This window comes from Gymnoscopelus braueri, assembly GCF_963280865.1.
Source record: "Gymnoscopelus braueri genome assembly, chromosome: 22".
Taxonomy (NCBI): domain Eukaryota; kingdom Metazoa; phylum Chordata; class Actinopteri; order Myctophiformes; family Myctophidae; genus Gymnoscopelus; species Gymnoscopelus braueri.
In genome coordinates, this window is record NC_137624.1 from 22,790,502 (window position 1) to 22,814,875 (window position 24,374).

A 24,374-nucleotide genomic window follows, 5' to 3' on the forward strand; every position below is an offset into this window, starting at 1 on the left:
GCTACGTTTATATTTGCAATGCTCTGGAAGCCTCTCTACAATAAACTGTTAAATGTACAGTATAGAGTATATTGATTATATAAGAAATAGTATCCTTGCATTTGTTTATACGGAGCTTAGGTGTGTTACCCTGCCTTTAAACAATGCTCACACACAGAAATGCCTAAATGAAACAGACCCAAAACTATCCTTGGCTTCAGCTGTGTTTACCAATCCATGGCATGTAAAAATATCTGCTGACAATGAGAAAGGTCACACAGTGAGACGTGTTGTGAGCTTGTAGATTTGCTAATGTATTTTCGGCATCATTGTAATGCTGAGTGAACTGAACGAAGCTATGTGTCGCTGTCTTCCGTGCATAAAGCATTAGAATATATTTAATACAGATTTCAATACAAATACAGAGGAAAGGAAAGAAACATTTGCAAGTGAAAAATGTTTATTGTGTACACAGATCTATTTGTCGGGGGGTTCAGTGAAAGAGCTGAGTGAATGATTCCTTCCCAACACCACATGTGCACTGGAGATGTTAACCTCAAGCCTAATTTCATGCTCTGTCGCACGATGGTGTTGCGCACTGAAAATACACATCTACAAGCTCACAACACGTTGTGATGCGTTGTGAGCTTGTAGTTCAGCTATATTTGGCGCACGATGCCGTTTTACGACAATGTATAAATCGGGCTTCAGTCTGACCTTTAACAGTAACAAGAGGAACCACTACATTTACACAACATTTACACCAGAGAGAGTTGTAGTTTGCCAGGCAGCCCCCACAAAGTTAAATTTAAGCTCAGAAGAGCAGGAGCTAAACGCAATAGGAATTATTTCACATTGACTGACCTGGGGGTTTATTTTTAGAAGAAAGTCCTAACTACATGTACCTGTCCTATCTTATCTCATTCTGCCATTACAGAAACAAGTCTCAAGTTAAATGATGAGTCCCAGCTTATCTTCAAAGTCCCGTCTTATCTTTTAAGTCCTAACCTCTGCCATCATTTAGTTGAATCTGAAGTTAAGGTATACTGTGTGCAAGACACTAAAATTAACTGCTGAAATTGGTTTAAAAGAAACAATGGTTTTGTAACATGTATGACAGCAATTTTTTCTTTTCTTTTTTAGAAAATTCTGTTTGACTAAATCATTCTATTACACTATAACTGGAATGCAAAAATGCAAAAAGCAAAGACCCACCACCCCATACACCCAAAAACGCATTCACACACTTCAAATTTGGCAACACACAAAAAAATAGAAATATGGCAATACTGATGGCTACATACAAGTGTTGAGGAGTAAATGCAAACTTTACATAAGAATGGTCTTTACCACAACTTCACACACACAAAAAAAGTAAGACTGTTTCATCAGTTATTCAAATGTGCTCATCCCCAGTAAAATGTGGACACAAATTGCAGGAGTTTCTCTTTCTGCATTTTAGGACAAAGTGTGAAGTAGGATGAGAATTCATGAGTAAAAACAAAATACCTCTTGGAATGTATGCTCGACATCCTCACGGGGAAGATGCCAAACCTTACGATGAAGCCGAATTTATTAATTTGGCAGTGACTGGCCCCGTCCTCTAGATACTCTTCCAAACAAATGAACGATCCTGAGATGGGGCGGTATTTACATGGCAACCTTGGCAACTTGTTCTTCCAGCCTGGCGATTCGGCGGTCTTGAAGGATGACACGGTCCCTGAGTGATTTGAACTCCCGCAGTACCTCCTCCAGTTTATCTTCCATTTTCTGAAACAAAGCAGAAACAAAACAGCCATTTCTAAATTAATAAATGAATAGGCAGTGCTTGTTGTGTGGCCGGTGCAGTGGGACCCTTTTTAGGTGCCAAATGCTCCCAATTTAGTCTTTATGCCAAATTCCTGATTTCCCCACACACAGCTCACTGCTGACCCCTACTGGTTGGCCCCAGCGTGACCTAATATGAGAGTGACCACACTAACGTTGACTCCCATTGTAAGAATAAAATGCTCTGTCTATCTCAATGAGAGAGTTCCAATGTTTGGAACTATCGCCCATAGCGGCCCGCTTTGCGGCAACATCAAAGCGTATCATAACTCCCTCGCTCTATGGGTCTGGTTGGTCCTAGGGATGGGATTGAAACTACAGTATATGTCTCCTCTGAAACACATGGAATTGACGCTTCTTTTCACCTGCCAGTGAGGAGCCTTGCTGGGAGGACGTAACGCGTGCGGAGGAACACCCTATTCCTCATAGTTCAACACCCCTGCTGACAGGTGCCCTTGACCAACCTGTAAGAGTGGCTAGTGCAGTGACAAAGAACTCCCTCCCAGTCTGGCATCCCTCCTGCAAACACGGCCAATAGTTTTAACACCTGGCCAAGCCGGAAGCACCACAGCAGATTGGAACCCCTAGCCTCCGCGGCAGTGGCAATTTGTGGCATAAGGGCAAGTTTGTCATTATTTTATAAATCTGGTATATAACATAGAAGACAGCATAATAAATAGGCTCCAAGTTCACGTCAAAAGATCTCGCAGCAGATTATATTAAATATGAGCAGTAATCTTTTTAAATTAAAAAATACAATGCAACAACTATGAAGTGTATAGAGCACCGAAGTCCTGACGTCACTCGTTCATCCCCAGGTTTGCGGAAGTAATTTCTCTATGGAGAATAACATTGGGTCATCTTAGAATCGTCTCATATAAGAATTGTGGTCCAAAAATAAACACCGCGTGTCGGCGTTATTGTCAGGGAGGAGGTTCTGTATCGTTTATGATAGTCAGTCACTTATATTTGATACAGTCTGTTTCTGGCGAAAATGTAACTAATTCGGCGGAAGTAACATTAGCGTTTTCTCACCGTCAGTTGATGCTTCATATCCATAAGAGTCAACCCGCCGGGGTCATGTGTTTATTTTTGGAACACAGTTCTTATTTGACGCGATATTAAATACGTCTATGGGATTCAGAACGGGGGTGGAAAACTGCAAACCAGGTAGACAAACAAAGGATGTGTAAATGACGTCAGACTTCGGCGGTCTATTGACAAGGTATTTAACATAAATATCCCAGTTAATGGGACTCCCCTGGAGGTGGGTAATTACCCAAAACTTGGCTCGTTATTTTTACTCAGTTCATTTCATGTTACCACAGGAACTAGGATAGCATCAATTAAAGCATACATTAACAGGGTCTTTGACAAAGTTAAATAGCTTGGCTAATTACACCTTGGTAAAACAGAATCCATTCTTTTTGGGACCAAACACTCCCTCAGTAAGATGAATGTAAATGATTTCAAGGTCAAAGTCGATGACACAGTAATCTCCAGCAAAGAAGAGATGACCTATTTGGGCTGTATTCTTGACAAATACCTGACAGGTGAAAGCATGGCAACAAAGGTGATCAAAATAGTATATGAAATAACCAGATTTTTGGGCTGAATTTCCTCTTTTATCAACAAAAGTGCTCTCAGGACTCTTTCCGGAGCCCTCATTCAGCGTCTCTTTGACTATGCTTGCACCTCCTGGTACTCCAACATCTCAATGTCATTAAAAACTAAGCTTCAAACCTCCCAAAACAAACTGATTCGACTGCTTCTCGGCCTGGGGCCCATGACCCACCTTTTTCCCCACACATTTTGCCAGCCTAGGATGGCGCAGGGTAGAAGACAGGGTTAAACAACTAAAAATGGGATCGGTTTTCAAAATAGTCAATGCGACTTTGCCCTCAATGCCCGCATATCTGACTAAATACCTCTAAAAAAGGTTAGCGACACCCACAGCCACAATACTAGAGGGAGCGTAAACAACGATCTGGTACCACGCACCCATAAAACAAACATGGATAAATTCTCCTTCTACAGCACTGCCACCCAGGTGTGGAATGCCCTGACCCCATCCCTCCAGAAATGTAGATCACTGGCTTCCTTTAAAACAGCCCTGAAAATTCACCTTTCAGGGGGCGAAAGGGGGAGGTAGTTATCACTTCTCCCTTAGACAGGCGACCACCCCCCTCCTTTTATATGTGATGAATTGAATACCTAAGACCCCAATGGAAACAAGACCGCAAGGACTTTTTGGGTGTTTTTGGTGTACTGTTAGACAAAGTGTTTGACTGTACTTGTGCCGTTTTTACATTTCTGTCTAATAAAATATTCAACCAATCAAAATGAGCAAAACAGAGACGATACTAATGTATGCATGCATTCAAACTTCAAGTTAAACACTCACTATTGAGGGCTGTGACCGGGCTTGCTTCGGGGCAACAGGAGGGCTCTCAGGTTTTGTGACCGCCTTGTTCTCCAGGACATTTGACTTAACCACCCTAAGGTCACGGTTCTTTCCAGAAACAAAGCCATCCTTGAGTGAAATAAGGATGGGGTCTCCATTCTTTCCTGCAAACCACTGCTCTGCTTCCAGGGCTGGGTCTGGACCTGCTGTATCCGGATACAGATCATCCTGGAAGAGATCCGACTGGGTGTGTAGGAGGAGTGTGTGCAAGCACAAGAGAAGACACGGGTAAAGATTAGACTTACAAATATAGGAACTTATTATTAATCAAACCTGACACCATAAACTAGTAACAGCAGGCTTACCTTGCGGGGGACTGTCATGATGATTGGTTCACACTTTCTTTCATGTAGTTTATAAAACCTTATGGAAAGAAACAATGTAACAGCATTAATTCTTCAACGTTGTCTCCACACGCGCGCACGCACGCGCACACACACACACACACACACACACACACACACACACACACACACACACACACACACACACACACACACACACACACACACACACACACACACACACACACACCTCCCTTTTGTATGGCATGGCTCTGTAGAGTCAAGCCGTCAACGAATGGGTCGGTCTTTCTTTAACTTTATAACACCACATCGTAATACATACTATGGTTCGGGCGATTTAAAATACAGTGCCAAAAATGCAAAGAGTTGAAAGCTAACTATTATCTCTGACCAGTACAAGCAAGGCCCTTTTAGCCGCTCTCACTTTCACTCAGTTACTCACTACTACACATAATCTTTTCAGTCTTTTTAATTACAGATGTTCTGCTTATCTAGAGGGACTAACACTACAGGTAACAGCCAAACAATATCGTTGATCTATTCTATGATTTATTATACAAGTGAATAATAACCTCTAAGTGAATGCACCATTTTTGAGGAGGCGTAATTTAGATACTTTTATAGCAAAGTAATATGGGTTTCACCATTTTCAATGCAAATCAATTCACGTTATTCTTTGTTAACCACTTTAATCAAAAAACGGCAATCTACAATCTCATAGTGCATTTCTTTGCATACATTGAGACATTGTAGATCGGCTACAAAAACATTTTTGAATATTTTTGAAAATAGGGCTTAAAGGGATAGTTCACCCCCAGAATGACGTTTTTTCTATCGATTAGTCACCCCATGGAGACTTGAATTCATGCGTATTTTTTAGTTTTTGTCGCATTCCTAAGCCAATAATTTGATGACCGGCAGCGGCTCCGATAGGAGACATAAACGAGTCTCCTTTGTGTCTCCTATCGGAACCGCTGCCTACCTGGTCATCAAATTACTGGCTTAGGAATGCGACAAAAACCCCAAAAATATCCATGAATTCAAGTCTCCATGGGGTGACTAATCGATAGAAAGTATTTTTTTGTGTGAACTATGCCTTTAAGTGTTTAACCCAAAAAGGAAAGCAACCGCATCCAATCCACAAAGTGAAAGTGACTGTCTTACTGTAAATAGTCCATGAGCAAGAGCCCCAAAATTGAGCAATGATTATCGAAAGAGTGGACAAAACCATACCTATATTAAATTGTTTATAGGGTCAATATAAGTACATAAATAATGATAACCTTTCCACAGGAGCAGCTTTTTCATATTTATCACACATTTTGTTATTTTCCCCATACGTACATGACAGGTGAAAAATAAAATAAAAATAAAAATATATATATCATAATGAAACTTCCCCAGTTGATTACTTACATGAAGACAATGATTTATCGTATTACAAGTTTTCTGAAATTGCATATTTAAATATACAATTTGTAATACGATAAATCATTGTCTTCATGTAAGTAATCAACTGGGGAAGTTTCATTATGATAACTATTTTAAAAATGTTGGCATTTTTTCACCTGTCATGTAAGTATGGGGAAAATAACAAAAGGTATGATAAATATGAAAAACTTATATTGACCCTATAAACAATTTAATATAGGTATGGTTTTGCCCACTCTTTCGATAATGAAATCTTGTCTGGCTCATGGACTAAAAGGACTATTGCCATACTTTCTTTTTGAAGAACTTTAAATAGTTTTGCTATACTGTAACTATGACCACACGGTCGTTTCTCCAACACAATCTGTTAAATATACAGTACATGGCAACACACATTCACTTTGGGAAACTTAATGTCAATATCATGCACAGTAGCTTAAGTGTACAGCAGCATTATTTTCATCAGTTTGTCTCTTTGAGCTAATTGGGAAAAACTGACTGTAATTATCCAGCTTGACAACCGAAGTGGAAAGCTGACGATTGAACAACTTAATAGTTCAAATGGAATCACATCTCAGCTGATTCACAATTAAATCACCTCAATGAACAAATCAGACTGTCTTCAGTGTGGTCACACTTTAGTCTACGTAAGGTATTACAGGTTTCAAGGGGCAAGGAACATGCTAATTTCACAAGGTCCTGTATAGCTTTTCAGATGCACCCAATTAGATATCTGCGTTATTATTATTATTATTATTATTAGCTGAATATCTCCACCCCTACCGATTGCTGTGTATGCAAAACTTTTATTTAATTGAATCTAATCTGTATAACAAGGTGAAAAGTGGTGACTGTGTCACTTTTGTTACACACATAAGATATCTTCCAGGAAATTTGTATTGACATTTTCCATGACTTTTTCATGACTGTAAAAGAAGTCCAGGACACATGGGAACCCTAAACATATTTGATTAATTACGGTGGTAGCTCTAGGATTCACAGTAGGAGTGTGGACCAAACAGAAGAGGATAAACACAACATGACTGCCCCCCATTGGTAAAAACATGAATTTCTGCTAAGTGAAGGAGAGTACCTTGCAATTTCACATTTGCTGGCATCCAGGCCTCTCTTGGGCATGTATCCCATACCCCTCTGGGGCTCCTTGCTGGAGAAGGTGTTGAGGAAGTGGACATACGGTGCTTCATCCGTGATCTCAAAGTATCGGATGCTACTGTCACCCTAAAAGAATACAATGATGATTGTAATTGTGGTGAATAGTGGCACAAATGTATCAAAGTTGTGATTGTTTGAAATCTTGCTTACCTTCCCACATAGATACACAACACTGGTGTCTGGGTCATAGAAGGGCAACAGAACTCCATTACTGCTGTCCATCTCCTGAACTGATATGGGCTCATCCATGTTTTGCTGCAAACAGAATAAAGTGTGTGATGGTTACACATGTGTCAGTGTGTCAATCTGAATGTGTCAATCGGTGTACCGAATGGGATTTGGTAAGGTGACGTACAGGGTTCCACAGGGCTAGCTGGCGTTCACTCATGCGGCTGAAGCCAGTGGTGAAGATGTTACCATCAGCTAGGAAGATGGCTCTCATTGGCCGAGCTCCTTCGTGGGCTTTATCCTTCTCCTGAAAAAAATTCAATACATTTCAGGATTACATCATACCGGCGGGGTGGGGTGGTGGGGTTGTATGGCATGTGTTGTGAATTTGGTCTATCCATCACAGAGTTCTCACTTACCACCACAATCTTTCCCTTACGGGGGTCAATAACGCGGAGCTTCTTGTCCTTACAGGCAGTGCAGAGGAGGTTGCCATTGCGGCTCCAGCTGACACTAAAGATAACATCTGGGTGCATGTCCTCCAGGTTGATCATGGGCAGTCCCGTGCCCACATTCCAGATGACGACTTGGTTGTCACATCCTAAATGGACAGACAAGGCACACTGTCTGATTGCATACAGTACACTTTTTTGTCCAAACGCAACTTATTTTTTACCACTTTAAATGCAGTGCAGCAACAGAGAACAAGTTATGACAGTAACTTGTATCTGGTAACTAGTATCTGGCCTGAATATTGGACCGACAGTTCCATTTGTATCATACTTATGCTTGGTTGTGCTTGTGTGTGTTTAGACTACGTCAGTCCATCCGTTCATGCGATGAGGTAAACAAGTGGCCTGTCAATGTCAATTTCAGTGACATTGACAGGCCTGAATTTCCCCTTGCGGAATCAATAAAGGCCTGTCTGTCTGTCTGTCTCACTCTCTATCTATCTTATTAGGCTATACCGCCTATACAACTCGTTTATTTTATACATTTTCTGCATCTCCAACAATGTACAGTATACGTCTTACAAGGTGGCAGAGTTGCAGTAAAGTAAATAAATAAATAAATACCGGTACATAAATATAAACTTCTTAAATTAGCCTTTGATTAGGTTCTTCTCATGGCTTTGAAAGAAATTGGCCCGAGGCCAAACTTAATTGCCGACCATTGATTTATGGGGTGTTTTGTCAATATCCATAGTCCAATTGACTTGTCAATTCTGACAAATGCAAGACTAATGCCCTGAAGAGACTCAGTTCAGTGTATGAGGGCATGGACTGGTGCAGATCCATGCTTTCACAGTGCTGTCATACTTTCACAGTACTGTGTGCCGTGCCTCTTTCCCTCAGTTGTTACCTGCACTGAGGAGGACATTGTGAGCGGTAGGGTGCCAGGCCACAATGCCAACCCTCTTAGAGTGACCCTCCAACACCACAACGGGTTCTGAAAGGGGAAGAGTCAAGCCCTTCTCAGGAATTTGCCAAACCTAAAACAGAAAAAGTTATACAGATAATTAACAAGAGCTACTGGCCATGTTAGGTCCCTTATGGTCAAACATGTTTTTATCTTTCTGTTAGTTTTAGGCTAAAAGGATAACGCAAAAATTCCCAGGGATTGTTTCCATTGTGGTCTAAATGGAAATGTTAAACATCTCATTTGTGACATTTTTGTAGTTCAGCTGCGCAATCCTCCTTGTTTTACAAGCCATTCAGAAATTCCTCCCATTTCGACATTGATACAGGATGACCAATCACTGTTGAGCTGCCCAGGAACGAAGTTAATAGAATCTAGGCTGTAGCCTCGCCAGAAGCAAGTCGGATCTCATTTGAAGTTGAAGGTAAAATTGGAGCCATCTAGTATTAATGCTGTTGAGGAAACCTTGTAGTAAAATAATCGGATTGTCTGCAGTGTTGCTAGCAGCTGTATTGTGTATCCATAAGACAATAAACAACTTCTGTCAGCATAAAATGACCAGTAAATTAGTCCACGGGAAATATATTGTTCCTGGATGCCAGCCAGTCACTCTACAGCCTCTAAAAATAGAATACTATGGCAGTGTCCGAAATCCCTCCATACTCACCATATAGTGCAGCATGGAATTAGTGAGTTAAACCTGGATTATACTTAGTTACACAAAGAAGTTGCTCATTTTAAACATATTACTTTTCTTTTCTTCATATTTTTTCCCCACAAATGTTCAAAAGTAATTCAAATAATCAACTCAAGCTCACGAGTCATGATGATGTGAAGCGTTGTGAGCTTGTTGATCTGCTATTTCTATGGATTCAGGTGTGCCTCGAGATTTTGACTTGCTAATTGGAGTGCCTTGGGCACTATCCTGCTTTGACTACAGAGCAGAGGATCTTGTGTTGTGTCAGGGAGAGAGCTGTTTTTGCACAAAGGTACACAATGTTTGTTAGCCAGTGCATGGCACAAGGTGTGTATCCATGGAGAGAGCAGTGTTTCGGGTGGTATACAACTGTCATCTGTACCATCAGCTATTTAAGCAACATGTGCTTCACTGTTAATTTTAGATTTACATGGATTATAGATTAACCTCATTCCCAGGTCATCTCACAATTACGAGAGTCAGCCAAATATTAATGACTAATAAGAATAATGACTAACTAAGAAGAAAGACTATAGTTAAGAGAGCTGAAAAGAGAGACCAGAGAAAAATTAACTAAGAATAAATGGACATATTTTCTGTTTAAGTAAAGGAGTGTTTAACAAATAAGGTATCCAAAAGTAACTAAAAGTACTTGTATAGGGGACCTTTACGAAGGAAATGGCCAGTGGATTGTTAAAATAAAAAGAGGTAGCAAAAAAGATATATACGGTATATCAGGATTTTCTATTTTGTATGAAACTAGAAAAGAAGTAAATAAGCTGAAATAGCATATCAAGCTAAAATACATTGATAACGTGTAAAATTAAAGAAAAAAAAATCAAAATCATTTCAATCAAATCATTCCATAACTTGTCAGATAAAATAATGTTGAATAACTATTTACCTATTTTTATTTTATTTTCACATAACAGTCATGAACATTTCATGTGCACTCAGATCACGTAAAAGCATTAAAGCAACACACAAAACGGTTATATTCTTTAACAATAATAGTCAGTGGTTCACTCAACCTAATTCCATACAAAATAGCATATACATATTTACATATTGTAACAAAACACTAACAGCATGACTTCATCAGTCCAACTTGTGTATACGTCATCATTTTAACAAATACACACCGTTAGGATTTCGGTATTGATCACTATCCAATAATCCAGTATGTGTGACTAATGCAGATCTATGATAATGCTAAAGTAGAAGTCATACCTGGTGTCACTACTTCATGGATACAAGTGACCATGCGTTGTATAATTGGCTTACCAGAAATGTGAGAATTGACACACTAACTGACAAACATCATTTCCGACTTAAAACTTAACACTTAATTCTTGTATTCTATTGGAATATATATATAATTAGTATCCTCCTTTATATCTAGCACTCTTGTTTAAAATGGTTAACAAGGTTACCTAAAATAATTTCAATAACATAAATGTTTTGGTCTGCATACAAACATACACAAAAAGTTCAGTATCACACAATATGAAAATGTTCATGTTTTTGATAGAAATTGATACTTTTATTCATCAAAGCGTCATTCAATTGGCCTTAGAGGCAGAGTTGCAAGAAACATTTCTAAGCTAAAACCTATTTGATGAAGAAAACAGGAAGCCAGAATACTGTCTTTGATTAGCCTGTGTAGATTTGCCAGCATCCCAGAGTCGTCTTTTCACTGTTGCAGAGGACACTGGAGTTTGGCGTACTATTTAAGGAAGCAGCCAACTGAGGACCTGTAAGGCATCTGTTTCTCAAACTACAGACTCTGATGATGTACTTATCCTCTTGAGCAGTTGTGCATCTGGGCCTTTTGCTTCTTTACTGTTCTGGTTACGTCCAGTTTGCACTCTTCTCTCAAAACACCTTTGTATTACTATATACAGTACCTGTATGACATATTTCTTGAGAAAGCTGTTTGGCTTTCACAATTTTTAACCCAGAATTTAACTTTAGTAATACCAGTAACTTGCAGCCCAAAGAAAGACAATGAATCTGCTTTATTGAACAGAGTACTTGGTTTTAGGTGTGCTAACACAATTACAATGTCTCTAATAACAATTAACATTTAAACATAATTAATTAAGGAGCTGCTAAAAGAGTTTATTTTTAGGACACAAAAGTAATGGCTGCTGAAAATGGGGCTTTGCAGTTTTATGTGAATAATTAAATATAAATCAGTGATTTCCAGCAGTAATAGCTATTTGCATCATCTGTAATGTCTTGTCTATACATTATTTCTAAATGTAATGACAATTTGGTGAACAAAAGAGGCAGCAGTGGCTCAGGAGGCAGAGCCAGGGATCCAGTTCTCCTGGCTTTATGTAGAAGTGTCCTTGAGCAAGACACTGAACCCCTAACTGCCCCCAATAGGCAGGCAGGCACCTTGTATGGATGACTCTGCTGTTGGTGTGTGAATGGTCTTCAGCAGATGACTAGAAAGGCCCTTACAGTATATAAATGCAGTCTTTTTAACTTTATCACAAAAGTATACATTTCTACCAAAACATGAACATTTGAGTGATTCCAAGCTTATGAACACTAATGCATATTGGCTTGATTTCCAACAATGTAGAAAATAATCCAATATTTTGACATCTACAGTATATGTACTGTAGATGATTTACTGTACTTAATTACAGAGACAATGCTCAAAAAGGCTGGTAGTAACCTTAAAAAAATGAATTATACCCTTACCATGACTGTGCAGTCCTCAGAGCCACTAGCAATGACATGGTCATTATGAGGACACCAGTCGATGTCCAACACCGGGCCTTTATGACCACACACAGTGGGGTAGGTCTTGTCTATACGACCAGTCTGGGCAACAGAAACAAAGCTTTGTTTAGAGTTGTGGTTAGGAACATGGGCTTATGATGAGCATGACAATTTGATCAAATAATTAACACAATAATAAAAGCCAATTATATCATAATGTACAACTAGAGCGGCACATTATTAACAGTTTATGTTGATGTTGATTCAATTGGATGAATGTGAGGCTACAATACATATGGCATTTATTCTATTAGCTAAACTAAATATGAAGGACATGGAATTGAAAGAAAACTTTTAAAACCCCACTTGTTTGAATTTGTGACACTTCATCCATCCAGTTCTGGCAAGATGACATCAGCAACATTAGGAAGTGGGCAACATCAAGCAGTGAGCTGTGCTGTCCACTGAATCAATAAATTATGAGACAAGGCTCCTTCATCTATTTTCCCATTTCTGCTGGGTCTCAAGCTAGCTCAGACTGACACACAGGCCATATACAGTAGGCTTTAAGCCTGTTTTATACTTTGCCCTATGACAGCATTTTGCACAGAAAATAGCAATCCTACAAGCTCACAACGCGTTGCATCACAACGCACTGTAAGCCTGTAGATCAGCTATTTTCAGGCGTGCAACACCATTGTATGACCGAGTATAAATCAAGCATTTATATGCCGAATTTACAACAACAGTGCATTGTCTATGACCAGGCGTAACCTCAAAAACATCAAGGAAAGTTCAACTTTTATGCTGAGGTATGCGAAGGGACAAAGCGGCAGCCAACAAGAAGCACGCTGTCATGACAAAACTTGCACAGGGCAGATATAACAAAAAACGTAAACATATGAAGAAATGTCAGACATATTTAATAATTTTATACTTTCAAAATATAAAAAAAAAAATAGGTGGCACCACACTCACCTTTTGTAATGGAAGAACAAGGAAGGCCCCACCACCACTAGCCTCTATGATGATGGCAACAAACTTGGGGTTGACCGCACAGAAGGAACTGTCCCACGTCACACGGGAGACACGAATGTCATCGTAGGCCTGGTCATTCTTCACGGCTTGACCAAAGACATGGCGGAACTTACTCTGTCGCACAACTCGCCTCAACATATCTGCAGAAAGAAGGAGAGCCATAACACTAAAGGGCACTAAAGGTAACATGGATTCAAGGCAAACAGCTAAACTCTTTCAAGAACATTAACACAACCTGACCAAAAATGTCTCTGTTGTTTCACCACATTTATGTTGAAGCTTCAGTAAACATGCTGTAAACTCAACCAGTGTGGCATCAATGTTCAACCTTCTTATGATCCAACAGAATACAGGACTGCTGTCAAAGTGGAGGGACAATTTCATAGTGAAATCTAAATCAGCTGGATAACTTACAGTATATGACTAAATAAGAATCACAGTCCCATTGAAGTTAAACATTTCAAAAAGTACAAAACATATGTGAATAGTGGAGGTACTTCAGTGGCCTACTGCCAGCGTGCATACAAAGTTTGGCATTGATCGGTCCAGTTGTTTGCGAGATCAGCTCCGGACGGACAGCCAGCCACACACACAAAGTTGTTTTTTAACAGCATTGTATCCAGTTTGTCTCAGCCACACAGATAGAACAAAAATTATCCTAAATTCTCAACAAGTTCCTCTGATGTGTCTCAAGATTAGTGTGGTAATGGTATAGTTGAATATATTGCAAATAATATTGCAATAATAATAATGTGTGGTTGTCACAAAATCTCAAACGGTGTGCCTTGCTTGAGAACCACTGGCTTACAGGACTGCATTATTTTTGCTTTGGTATACAATTGATAAAATGTTGGCATGGGCCAGAAAGACGACACCCCACACACACACACACACGCGTGTAAGTATGCCCTTAAAAAGAACCAGAACAATGAAATCAATGGTTTGGTCAAAAATACAAAACAAAAGAAGACCGGCTGTTCTTCTGAATCTATACAGAGAGCAGGGTGTATTCCTCTAATGCACCAACCATTAGAACCACAGATTGTGTTACTATAGCACAAGCATCTACACAGAGAGAGCAGTGAGAGCTGACCAGAACAGCGTGTTCCATCATCCATTAGGCTAGCACTGATTCATACAGAACGCTCTCCCTCCACACCTAGCAGACATTTGACAAGATGAACAGCCCCCTGTCTCATGCATAACCCTAATCATGATGCTGCTGACCTACTTTCCCCCCCAGTGGTACATGAAGGACTGTCTGTCTGAGCCTACCTTGCACCATCATCACCAGGCTACCAGTGGGGGAAAAAAACAACTGTCTATGAGTCCACAAACTTGGAAGAATTAAGGCACAAGAGCAATGTAATAGCAGCTGGATATGATAGTCCAAAACAGACTAGATGTTCATCCAGGCTGTGGGTCTATACTAAAACAAACGATTCCCCTTTAAAGCATATCATTATTCAAGCAGGCCAGACACATTGTTATGACGTTATTGGCATCACTTTACTTTCTCATCATTGAAACTAAATGGCAGTCCACATCCTCATATTCACCAGTTAGGATGTATTCTCAATATAGCCCAACTGTACATGTGCATTGCAAAGATATGGTTGCAAGATATGGTAGGGGGGGGGGGGGGTCGCTTTAAGTCAATAACGATGTCCACTGCCTCCAAGATGGGATGTGGACACTGAACAAGTACACTGTGTTACTGTTAACCAGCATCGTGCCAACATCACATCAAACGTTACCCCAAGATAGCCCTGCCTGTCCAGAATTAGAAATAAAAACACCTTGTATATCACCGGACATTCATGCCATCCAGGAATAAAAGTAGTGGGACGGCTCACTATGATGTTCAAACCCATGGCGGGTGGGGTGATTATGCGCCAGGTTTGCAGACTAGGCTCTTTGAAATAAAATCACCACAAATACTGAGGGTGTTTTACATTTAATAAACGTTATAATTGCGTAAATGCTATAGGCACTGATTCTGAATCATTTCCCGGTAATGTGATGCCGGGTTCATCCCATAAATAGCGGCAGTGAGACAAACAGAGAGAGGGAGGAGAACAGAGGTGGGGTTGTTTTTGTTTTAATCAGAACCTTAGCTGTGGCTTTTATTGAGCTGTATTTATGCAACGGTAGAATACTGGGGTTGGCTTTGAATTGCCCAGTGATTTAAGGCAGAATTTGATGGGATAATCATCACCATGTTAGCAGATATAGCTAACAGCTATATAGTGGTGGTGGACCACCCCGGCAGTCGCAACCTATTATGTAGATTTTTATTTTATCCAAGGATTTGGGGAAATAGCAGATCTGCAAGCTCACAACGCGACGCGCTGTGAGCTTGTAGATCGGCTATTTTCAATCAGCGCGTAGCCATAGTCGCTTCTTTTGGGCTTGTTTTCATAGACCTAGTTTGCTTATTTCTCTCGCACAATCTGGCAACACTGTTTCCCCCCATTCAGAAACATATTCACACCATTGGCGCACAGCAGCCCAGCAGTGCAAGATGAGGCACAACACAAAAAAAAGAGACTATATGATCCAGCTTTTCTTACCTCCTAAAATCTATGAAAGGTTTTCGGTAAAAGCACGGGGGTACTCAATCAGACAACATGAATGTAGTATTTAGGCGTGGTGCCCTTATCCTGCAGGATGGATCCCTTATTGTTCCACCGCCACAAAACGTCCAGACAGTCGCTGTTGTGCTCTTTATATATTCCCTCCCGGCTCTGCAAACAGATGAACGAGTTTCTATACAAGAGGCTGCTAGAGCATCATCTCTCCAGCTCTCTCCTCACCTGCAGATTATAAATCACTGATTGTCATCCTAATATCGTTGTGTGTGTGTGTGTGTGTGTTGCTTTCTGGCTACTGCACATGCGCAAACAGGATGACCCCCCCCCCCCCCCCACACACACACACACACACACACACACTCTCCTCACACCCCCCCCCCCCCTCTCCTCACATCCTCAGATCCTCCCCCCTCACATCCTCCCCATCATCATCACCCATGCATCCTCCCCTCCTCCAAGGCAATCAAGGGACGTCCTTTCTTTTTCTTTATGTCGGATTGTGTCCGATCGCAGTGAATTAGACTTGATTTCCAACACATTCATTATTATTATTATTATTAACCATGGGAGCAATGGGCTGATTGATTTCAACATAAGAAAAGAGAGATCCATAATAGGCTTATTTTGTCACACGTGTCACCCTCCAAAACACATTCCTGGATTAATTTAGTGAGCTGCTATAGCTAGCATCTCAATTGACAATGACCGCATTGTCATCCTGTGTATCAATTTAGCAAACGTTTGAATTATGACAGCATGTTTCAGACCCTACACTCATAAATGTCTTACAGTAACAACAATTTTGGATGTTGCAATGCAAGATAATTTTTTCTCTTCATTTTTAATATGACCTGGTCATCTTAAAAATGAAGAGAAATTCATGAGAATACAGTGGTGGACAAAGAATATACTCAAGTAAATACTCAATACTCAAGTAAATACTCAAGTATTCAAAAGTACAAATTACAAAGTACATTTTTACGTACAGTACGTTTTTAATATCAATTGGTGAAAACTAGCTCACACAACGTGTCACACGAGTTGTAAGCTTGTAGATCGTATATCTTCGCTATATTAGAAATAGGGCTTAAGTTGTTAATTTGTTCCTCTTCCTAGAAATGTAGTGGAGTCAAAAGTATAATTTTCTATTTGAAATGTAGCAGAGTGAAAGTAAATGTACTAAGTTACTGTCAGTGTCCACCACTGATGTGAATACACTGAGGTTACACTACCCAGTGCTCACCCTGACATCATGTGATTGCATGATGGACAGCTTTACTGTGTCCTGACACCAATAAATGACAACATTAAGCTACCACTAAAACAAGAGATTGAAACTTGCTGGATCACAATGGATTTTTTTAATAACGTTATTGTGTTATCCTTGATATTAAAATAAATAAATACATATTTTCATTACATAGCTATTAATATTTTGTCTGCCGAATTTTGGTCAAAAAAACTTCAGCCAATCAGTGTTTACAGACAGAAATGGTTTTAACTTGCAGTAAACAGGGAGCATATGCAATGCAGTGTGCTCAGTGCTTACAGACAGAAATGTTTTTAACTTGCAGTAAACAGGGAGCATATGCAATGCAGTGTGCTGCAAACTTTACTATATTTCCGTTGATTTTGTTTGTCCTGCACATGGACACTACAGTTGATGTGCATGCACTACCTCTCTCGCTTCTACAGAATGCACCTCCAAAAGCACTTTCACTTCTGACATTAGGAATAGGCGCATCACAATGTGAAAAGTTGCACTGTACGCTGTATAAATACTACTCCACCCTGCAGCTTGCTCAGATCCTCACTACTGCAACCCAATACTTACACAGCCCTGGCTAGGCAACCCAGCCTGCCAGAGACATGGGCTCAGCGGAGCGACCCTTTCCAGTTTTGTGATGACATTTACTGACTTTGATGTCTGCTACTGTACCATATCAACCAACCAATCCAAAATACTCTGTCCAATCAGCATGCAGCTGTGATGCACCAAATTGGGAGAGTTTGAAGATATAAATACATGTGTGTGCTCTTATTATGACTCATTATTAGTATAGTTGCATCTGTAGTGACGGCTGCCACTTCATGACATGAATGACATGAAAGCAGTGTTAGTCGTTGGTGTCACAGTGGTGGCGACGACAGCAACAGCATTTTTCGTGTATTATTACATGCGAAAAAAAGAAACTTCCCTGGAGATCATGGAGGACCAGAACGTCAAGGAGAATGAAAGGGAGGATACGGACCTCCAAATGATTGAAAGGCAAGGGAATGAAGACACAGAGCAAGAGAGGAAGGAGGAGGAAAAGGAGGCTTTCTCCAATCAGTTTCTCTCAGAACAAGAAAGAATCTTGCTGGAGATGGAGACAGCAGAGAACAATGTTGTGGAAATGCACGAGAAGATTAAAGACATAGAGGATGAGAGAATCCAGCTGATTAGAGAAAAAGAGGCTTTGTCGAAGGAGATCAAGACAACAGAGGAAATGGTCCAGGAAATGGTCCAGAAAATGGAAGAGAAGTTGGAGGATGCTCAAAATTCTCTGGAGTTGACAAGTGATGTCTCCCCACCAGATGTGAGTGAACTCACACTGGACTCAAACCCATCGCCTGGATCCAGCGAGAGGTGGACAGAAAAACCAGCCGGGTTCCTAAGTGGCCGTTTCTTTCGCAAATCAAAGAGTGCAACAGATGCAAAGAGCAATTCAGAGGTGATACGCCAACTAATGAGAGAAAAAGAGGTTTTGGCAAAAAGGTTTCTTTCTGTAAAGCGTGAACTCACACTGGACCTAAGAAAAGTAGTTGACAAAGATCTCTTTCTGTCTGAGAACAACAGAATGGTGACATGCGACGTGAAAAAGAGAACAGACGCATTTAACTCCTTGCCACAGGTTCGGTGTAGAGAGGGTCTGACTGGACGCTGTTACTGGGAGGTAGAGTGTAGTGGAGTAGTTTCTATATCAGCAACTTACAGAAGGAATAGGAATACAAAGAAAGATTATGACCACACCATTGATTCCTGGGGTCTGGTATGTGATTATCGTTCCCATGCTAAATATCACAGTGTCCGTGACAAAAGGAAGACAACAAAACTCCATGTCTCTGACAGTGCAGCTGGCCTCTACAGAGTAGGAGTGTATCTGGACTATACCGCTGGCACTCTGTCATTCTACAGAATAGTATCTGACATATATTCACACCTGCACACCTTCCAAGCCACATTCATTGAAGCTCTCTACCCTGCGTTTGGGTTTGGTAATGTCTCCTCGGTGTATCTGTGTTAGATAGAGGAGGTGCAGTAGTATCCTGTGTCCTGGAGAAACACAACACTGCTGCTGAAATCATATTAATTAACCACTTAAACCCTATACTTCATTGGCTGGAGTCCCCAGGGGTCTATACTAGGTCCGCTCCTTTTTTCCCCCTACACGAAACCTCTTCACCGGAAATAGCTCCCAAGCTCACAACACGTCGCAACACTTATATTATATTTTTGCCGAATAGGTACGAAAATAGCAGAGACACATAGCAGAGACACAGAGACACTGAGGTCGCCGACCTTTAGATCTCCTCACAGACCATAAAGGCCACGTTGAAGTTGGCGGTAACATCCCAGAGGAAGAGGGAAGTTCTATATACTTCTACTGTACACACTGCCCTGGTCACAGCTCTGCCTGTAGACCAGTTAGACTTGGCCTGGTCAGATGCAGCAGCCAAGCCAGATGAAGTCTCTAAATGGTCAGAAGTGATGAATGAAAAGAGAAACCTGTTCAGCTACCTGTGTGGACCTGTGTGGACTTTGTGGACCCCTCCATGGCAGAGACAGGACACAAGACTTGCCAGAACAAAAGGGGAGGACTATTACAAGTGGGTGATGTGGACGGACAGGAAGGTATAGTATTTCAATCAGTGTCCTCTTCCAAAGACAGCATGTTCTACTACCCAGGAGGATGAACAAGATAAAGATGAAGAGCTTTGTTGACTTCCTGTCCAAAGCCTTCATAAAGACCCACGGGCCTCAAATTAAACTTGACATTTCATTTTTTTTTACAGATGGGTACCACCCATCTGTCTTTGAGCCTCATGAGGCAACTTTGCCAACCAATCAGAGCAGCACTTCCCACTATCACAAGCACTATCCCAGCAATGGGATACACAGAGAAATGGTGTCAGCCAACCAGTCAGAGCAGAAAACGTTGCCAGCGATGTGGTGCAATGCCAGCGATGGGACTGATTTTGCCAATCACAGCAGAGTACTTCCCAACGCCCAAGAAGGAGAAATGTAATCAAGTGTTTGCCATTGTTACTGGGAGGTTTACAGCCTTGAGTTGTTGTGTAAGCACTGTTTTGTAGTTATTAACATTGAATGTTAGTAACGAATGATTACTGTATGCTGAAAGAACACTTAAAAGATGATGTAATTTACCAGGACAAATTGCTGAGGCAAGCCAGGGAACACTATTTGGAAAGAATAGGTCTCATTAATGGAGGAGTGGAGCAGCGATTGTCTCCTCTATACATCAGCATTATTTTTTTCCTATCTTGTGTGTGCTGTGAGTGCTTATAATCCTGAGGAATATAAAGATTATAAGTCACTCAAAGCTCACAAACAGTTCACAAATGGATAGGTAGCCTACATGATTTTCAAATCAAGCCTTTTTTCTGTGAAATCCAGTTTTATTTAAGTGTTTACTATCACTGTACTAGTGGTTTACCAAATAAAGTGATTCTGCTGATTATTGTTATACATTACAGTATGTACCACATCATTGCATTTAATACTGTCAAGTTAGAATGTTGTGTTTGCCAGGTTATTTATTTATTTTTTATTTGTAATTGGTTAGCTGGAAGTGGATTGTGTCCACCTGCACTAGTGACTCACACGGATTCATCAAGGGGTGCCTATTCAGGGAAGGGGGACATTTTGTTATACCTGGATTAGGAGCATCATTTGTCTGTTTTCAATATTAGTAAGATCAGTCTTATCAAGGGGGTTAGAAAACCTGTATATTCCTGATCCAGTTTTGAAGAACTGGGTATGGTCATGGTGTACAAATCGTTATTCAGCACTTGTCAGTGTGTGTGTGTGTGTGTGTGTGTGTGTGTGTGTGTGTGTGTGGACCTTACCTTTCTTTTGTGGTGGCTTTACCTCTGGATGTCTTTCTACAGGTTTCTTTGGGACATCAAAGGCATTCTTCATCTGGGAAACTTTCAGACTTGAACTCTGTTCAACATGGGCTTTGGTCCCTTCTGGTTTGACCAGGCTCTGTCTCACAGTCTGGTGCGTCTGGTTCCTCTTTATGAGTTCAGCAATGGGCTTGAAGGCACTTTCATCCCTTGATCCATCATCACTGCTATCATCTGAAGCAGTTATTCCTTTGTGGTCGGACTGACTGTGGTCTTGGCTGGTCTGTATGTTGACTACGGCAGATTTGGACTCAGGATTGACAGCTATCCCTCTGGGTCTAGGTGAAGGCTTTGGTCTTTGAATTTCATTGTTTTCTGTAACCTCAGGTACTGACTGGGTTTCTGAAGGGGAAAATGAATTCTGGGGCCTTTTTGCTACTATAGGAGTTCGACCTTTGTTTTTGGACTGCGTATCCATGGCAATTATTGGCCGCAACATGTCCAGGTTTCTTCGCTCCTCATCAGGAGAAGGCTTTGCAATCCGTGTCCAGTAGTCAACATTGATCATATCTCTGTACTGATTATCCCTGTTACACCCCCGTTGTCTCTGTGAAAGCTCTTCCTCAGCTCTACTGTGAATGAACAGACGTCGTGCATTGGGCTGCATAGTGTAATTGCCCATGTCATCCAACATAATGCACATATCCTGATTAAATGGAAAATTGCTCGATTTATCTTTGTTGAAATGAAATGTATGCCTTCTTTTCACTCTCTCTTCACGCTGTGTGTGGCTTTTGCCTCTTTGTACGTCAGCAGACTGTAATTGTGCGGTTTTAAGTTTGATGAAGGGATTTTTAGGCTTTTTTGGGACAGGTGGAGGTGGCCCTTTTGTCTTTGTCTTTTCTGTTGGTAAAGAATCCTCTGAACACAAGGCGGGTGTAGGATCTGTCATTATCTGTGTAGCCTCCTCCAGACTGCCACTGAGTTGAGCTGTCACTGATGTGTCTGTCTGAGGAAACAGATCATCTACAGGTGGTGGGTTGATGACAGCAGAGAAGCACACAGGCTCACTCTCCCTCGTCAAGCTGGCAACCTGTATCTTTACATCACAGTCATCCTGTACTGGTAGAGAGGAATAGGAAATCAAATTGCTTGGATTGTTTTGAAGTTCTGATATCTTAGAGTGAGGATCTTGGTTCGTTGAATGGTGAGAGTCATCTAAGCCGTTCTCCTCGCATGAACTAACACTGCGTGCAGTGCTTGCCTTAACCCTCTGTGAGACAGCACCAGCAAACCCTTTGGGAGGGGACTGGTCAGTTCCCTCCTTTTGTAGGATTTGTGGGGAAGTGTCATTTTCCTTACGATTTTTATATCGACCTAAAGCCAGCGCCATCTTTTCCAAGTATTTTTCCCGCTTGGCCTTCCCATGGCGTGTGTCCTCTCTCTCCCTACCAGGGTCCTCCTGTGAAGTTATCTGGAATTCACTGTCAGTTGTGTTTGCTTTGTCATCACACTTGTCTTTCTTAACTGGTCCAGTGTTGCTTTGAGGTGAAGGGCCCTTCTCCTTAACGTGAGCAGAAATGTCCCCTTTGCTGAGGGTGTTTATCATAGCCTGGGCAGCTCCAGTACGATTGTCCCCTTTTAGCTGACACCCGATGCCTCCTACTTCAGCCATATGTAGACCCCCTACCCTGTCAGAGGCAGAGCCGGCTGTGGGTGAGTTTTCACCCTGTGCCTCTGCAATGTTGGTTGTGGCAGAATGTGCATTATTGTTTCTGCTTTTCTCATCCATTACTTGTTGGGTGTCGACATGAGATTCTTTGCTACTCTGCCCTGAACGGCAACTCTGGTGTCGGTCAATACGGATTGCTGAGGGAGATGAAAGCCTATCCACACCAAAGGTCGAAAGAGAGTCTTCCTCAACTGACCTTGTTGTTAATGGCTGATTGTCCTCTGGTCTTTCAATCTCATCTTCCCCATCCGATGATAACAAAGCCTCATCCTCCTCCAGTAACACAAAGTCCTCCTCGTGAGTGGGATCAGATGAGAGTCTCAAGCCCTTAATTTGCATCCTTTCGGTCTGAGTGTCGATACTTAAATCGCTGTGGTCCATTTGTGATTTCTTCCTCCTATCCAGCCCTTCCACGGCACCATCAGTAGACGAAGGGCTGGCCATTGCTTTTGAATTCTCCCCGGCTCGTTCCTTCTTCTCGTTGGGCTCCAAACGTTGTGTGGTGTTAGAGCTCAGAGACAATTCTGCCTTCTGTACAACTTGAGTGACACTCCTGCCTTTGCTGTCTCCACCCTCCCTCCCTCCCCTTGTGTTCAGTGGGTGCTCCCCCAGGCCTAGAGGAGGTCTCATTCGCTCCCTAGTATGGGGATCGGGGCTGTCAAAAGTGACTGTGAACTCATCTGCCTGTTCAATGGGCAGACTGCAGACACTGATCTCGCCAGCACTCCAAGCAGTCACATAACTTCTGTTGCTGCAGTCTCGGACCTCAGCCACGGCAACTTGCTCCACCTTCACTGTTTGCTCTGTCTTTCCCATGTGCTCGACCCGACCTGAAACATCTGTAGATTTCCCCTCCTTTTCTGGTGACTTGTCCAGCTTCTGGCCCATTGCTGCCTTTTCTTTTTTTTACTTAAGAAAAGAAAAAGACAAAATGTCAAGAGACAGCACTCAATAGTAAACTCATAATAGTATAATGATACCATCATTATGTGCATGCCCCCCAAGAACCCACTTTGATCAAGGTAAATACCAAGACTTGAGCCTAAAATACTTTTTCATCAGATCTTTCAGTTGAATATCAGTCATTTTTGACGAGTGACATGGTTGTACGACAAAATAAATTAACCATTGTTATGCTGAATTGTTTCTTTTTCTATATATTTCTCTATACCACTGCCAAGGCCTCCCTCTCTATCTCCCCTCATTCTGTCTGAATGGAATGTTGTGGTGGCTATAATTAAAGTGGGTCTGACTGCTGCCTGTGAGTCATACGGCCAAAAAAGACACAGGACAAGTGGGATAATAGATCAGTCACCAGGTGCCAAGGTCAAATAAAACACAGAGGGAAAATGTGACCCAAATCAAACATTAGCTTCTATTCAATTGAATACATTCTGATAGTACACAAATACACTATAAGCTAATTTGTTGTATTTTTACAATTTTTTACAATTTGTATTTTTTATAAATAACTTGATCTACAGATATTAGGATGTCCAATTAGAAACATTACTGCTGCTGATCCATTGTGAGACATCATGGATTCTCAATTAGCCTCTGGGAAACAAGGAGTGTCTGTTCTCTGCTCTGCCCTTCAAACTCCCTGAATGTTTATGATTGTTTTGGTAACAGGGACTAAAGAAAGGTCGCCTGGAATAACAGACCGGAGTCACAAGGGCTT

At 41.2% G+C, this 24,374-nt stretch overlaps 1 protein-coding gene across 3 annotated transcripts; it reads right to left on the reverse strand.

Annotated features, from left to right (window-relative positions):
- Positions 1–455: 455 nt before the first annotated feature.
- coro1cb (coronin, actin binding protein, 1Cb) lies at positions 456–23,194 on the reverse strand. 3 transcript variants are annotated; one of them, XM_080420105.1, is made up of 11 exons: positions 20,962–23,194; positions 13,178–13,377; positions 12,179–12,301; positions 8,710–8,839; positions 7,767–7,948; positions 7,535–7,654; positions 7,330–7,434; positions 7,100–7,245; positions 4,576–4,633; positions 4,211–4,453; positions 456–1,749 (listed from the first exon to the last, which is right to left on the reverse strand). In XM_080420105.1, exons 1-11 carry the CDS (start codon positions 23,135–23,137, stop codon positions 1,630–1,632), a joined length of 3,603 nt encoding a protein of 1,200 aa, XP_080276231.1. In that variant the 5' UTR covers positions 23,138–23,194; the 3' UTR covers positions 456–1,629. The 3 variants fall into 3 exon arrangements, with proteins under 3 accessions (XP_080276231.1, XP_080276233.1, XP_080276232.1); XM_080420107.1 differs by lacking the exon at positions 20,962–23,194 and adding an exon at positions 15,811–16,051; XM_080420106.1 differs by lacking the exon at positions 4,576–4,633.
- Positions 23,195–24,374: the final 1,180 nt, after the last annotated feature.

Coding starts and splice junctions, on each gene's coding strand:
- coro1cb (XM_080420105.1), bottom strand. CDS start 23,137: ATGGCCAGCCCTTCGTCTACTGATGGTGCCGTGGAAGGGCTGGATAGG. Junction 12,302..13,177: donor TTGTTCTTCCATTACAAAAG/GTGAGTGTGGTG, acceptor TCTGTTGCCCAG/ACTGGTCGTATAGACAAGAC. Junction 7,655..7,766: donor GTAAGGGAAAGATTGTGGTG/GTAAGTGAGAAC, acceptor AATTTTTTTCAG/GAGAAGGATAAAGCCCACGA.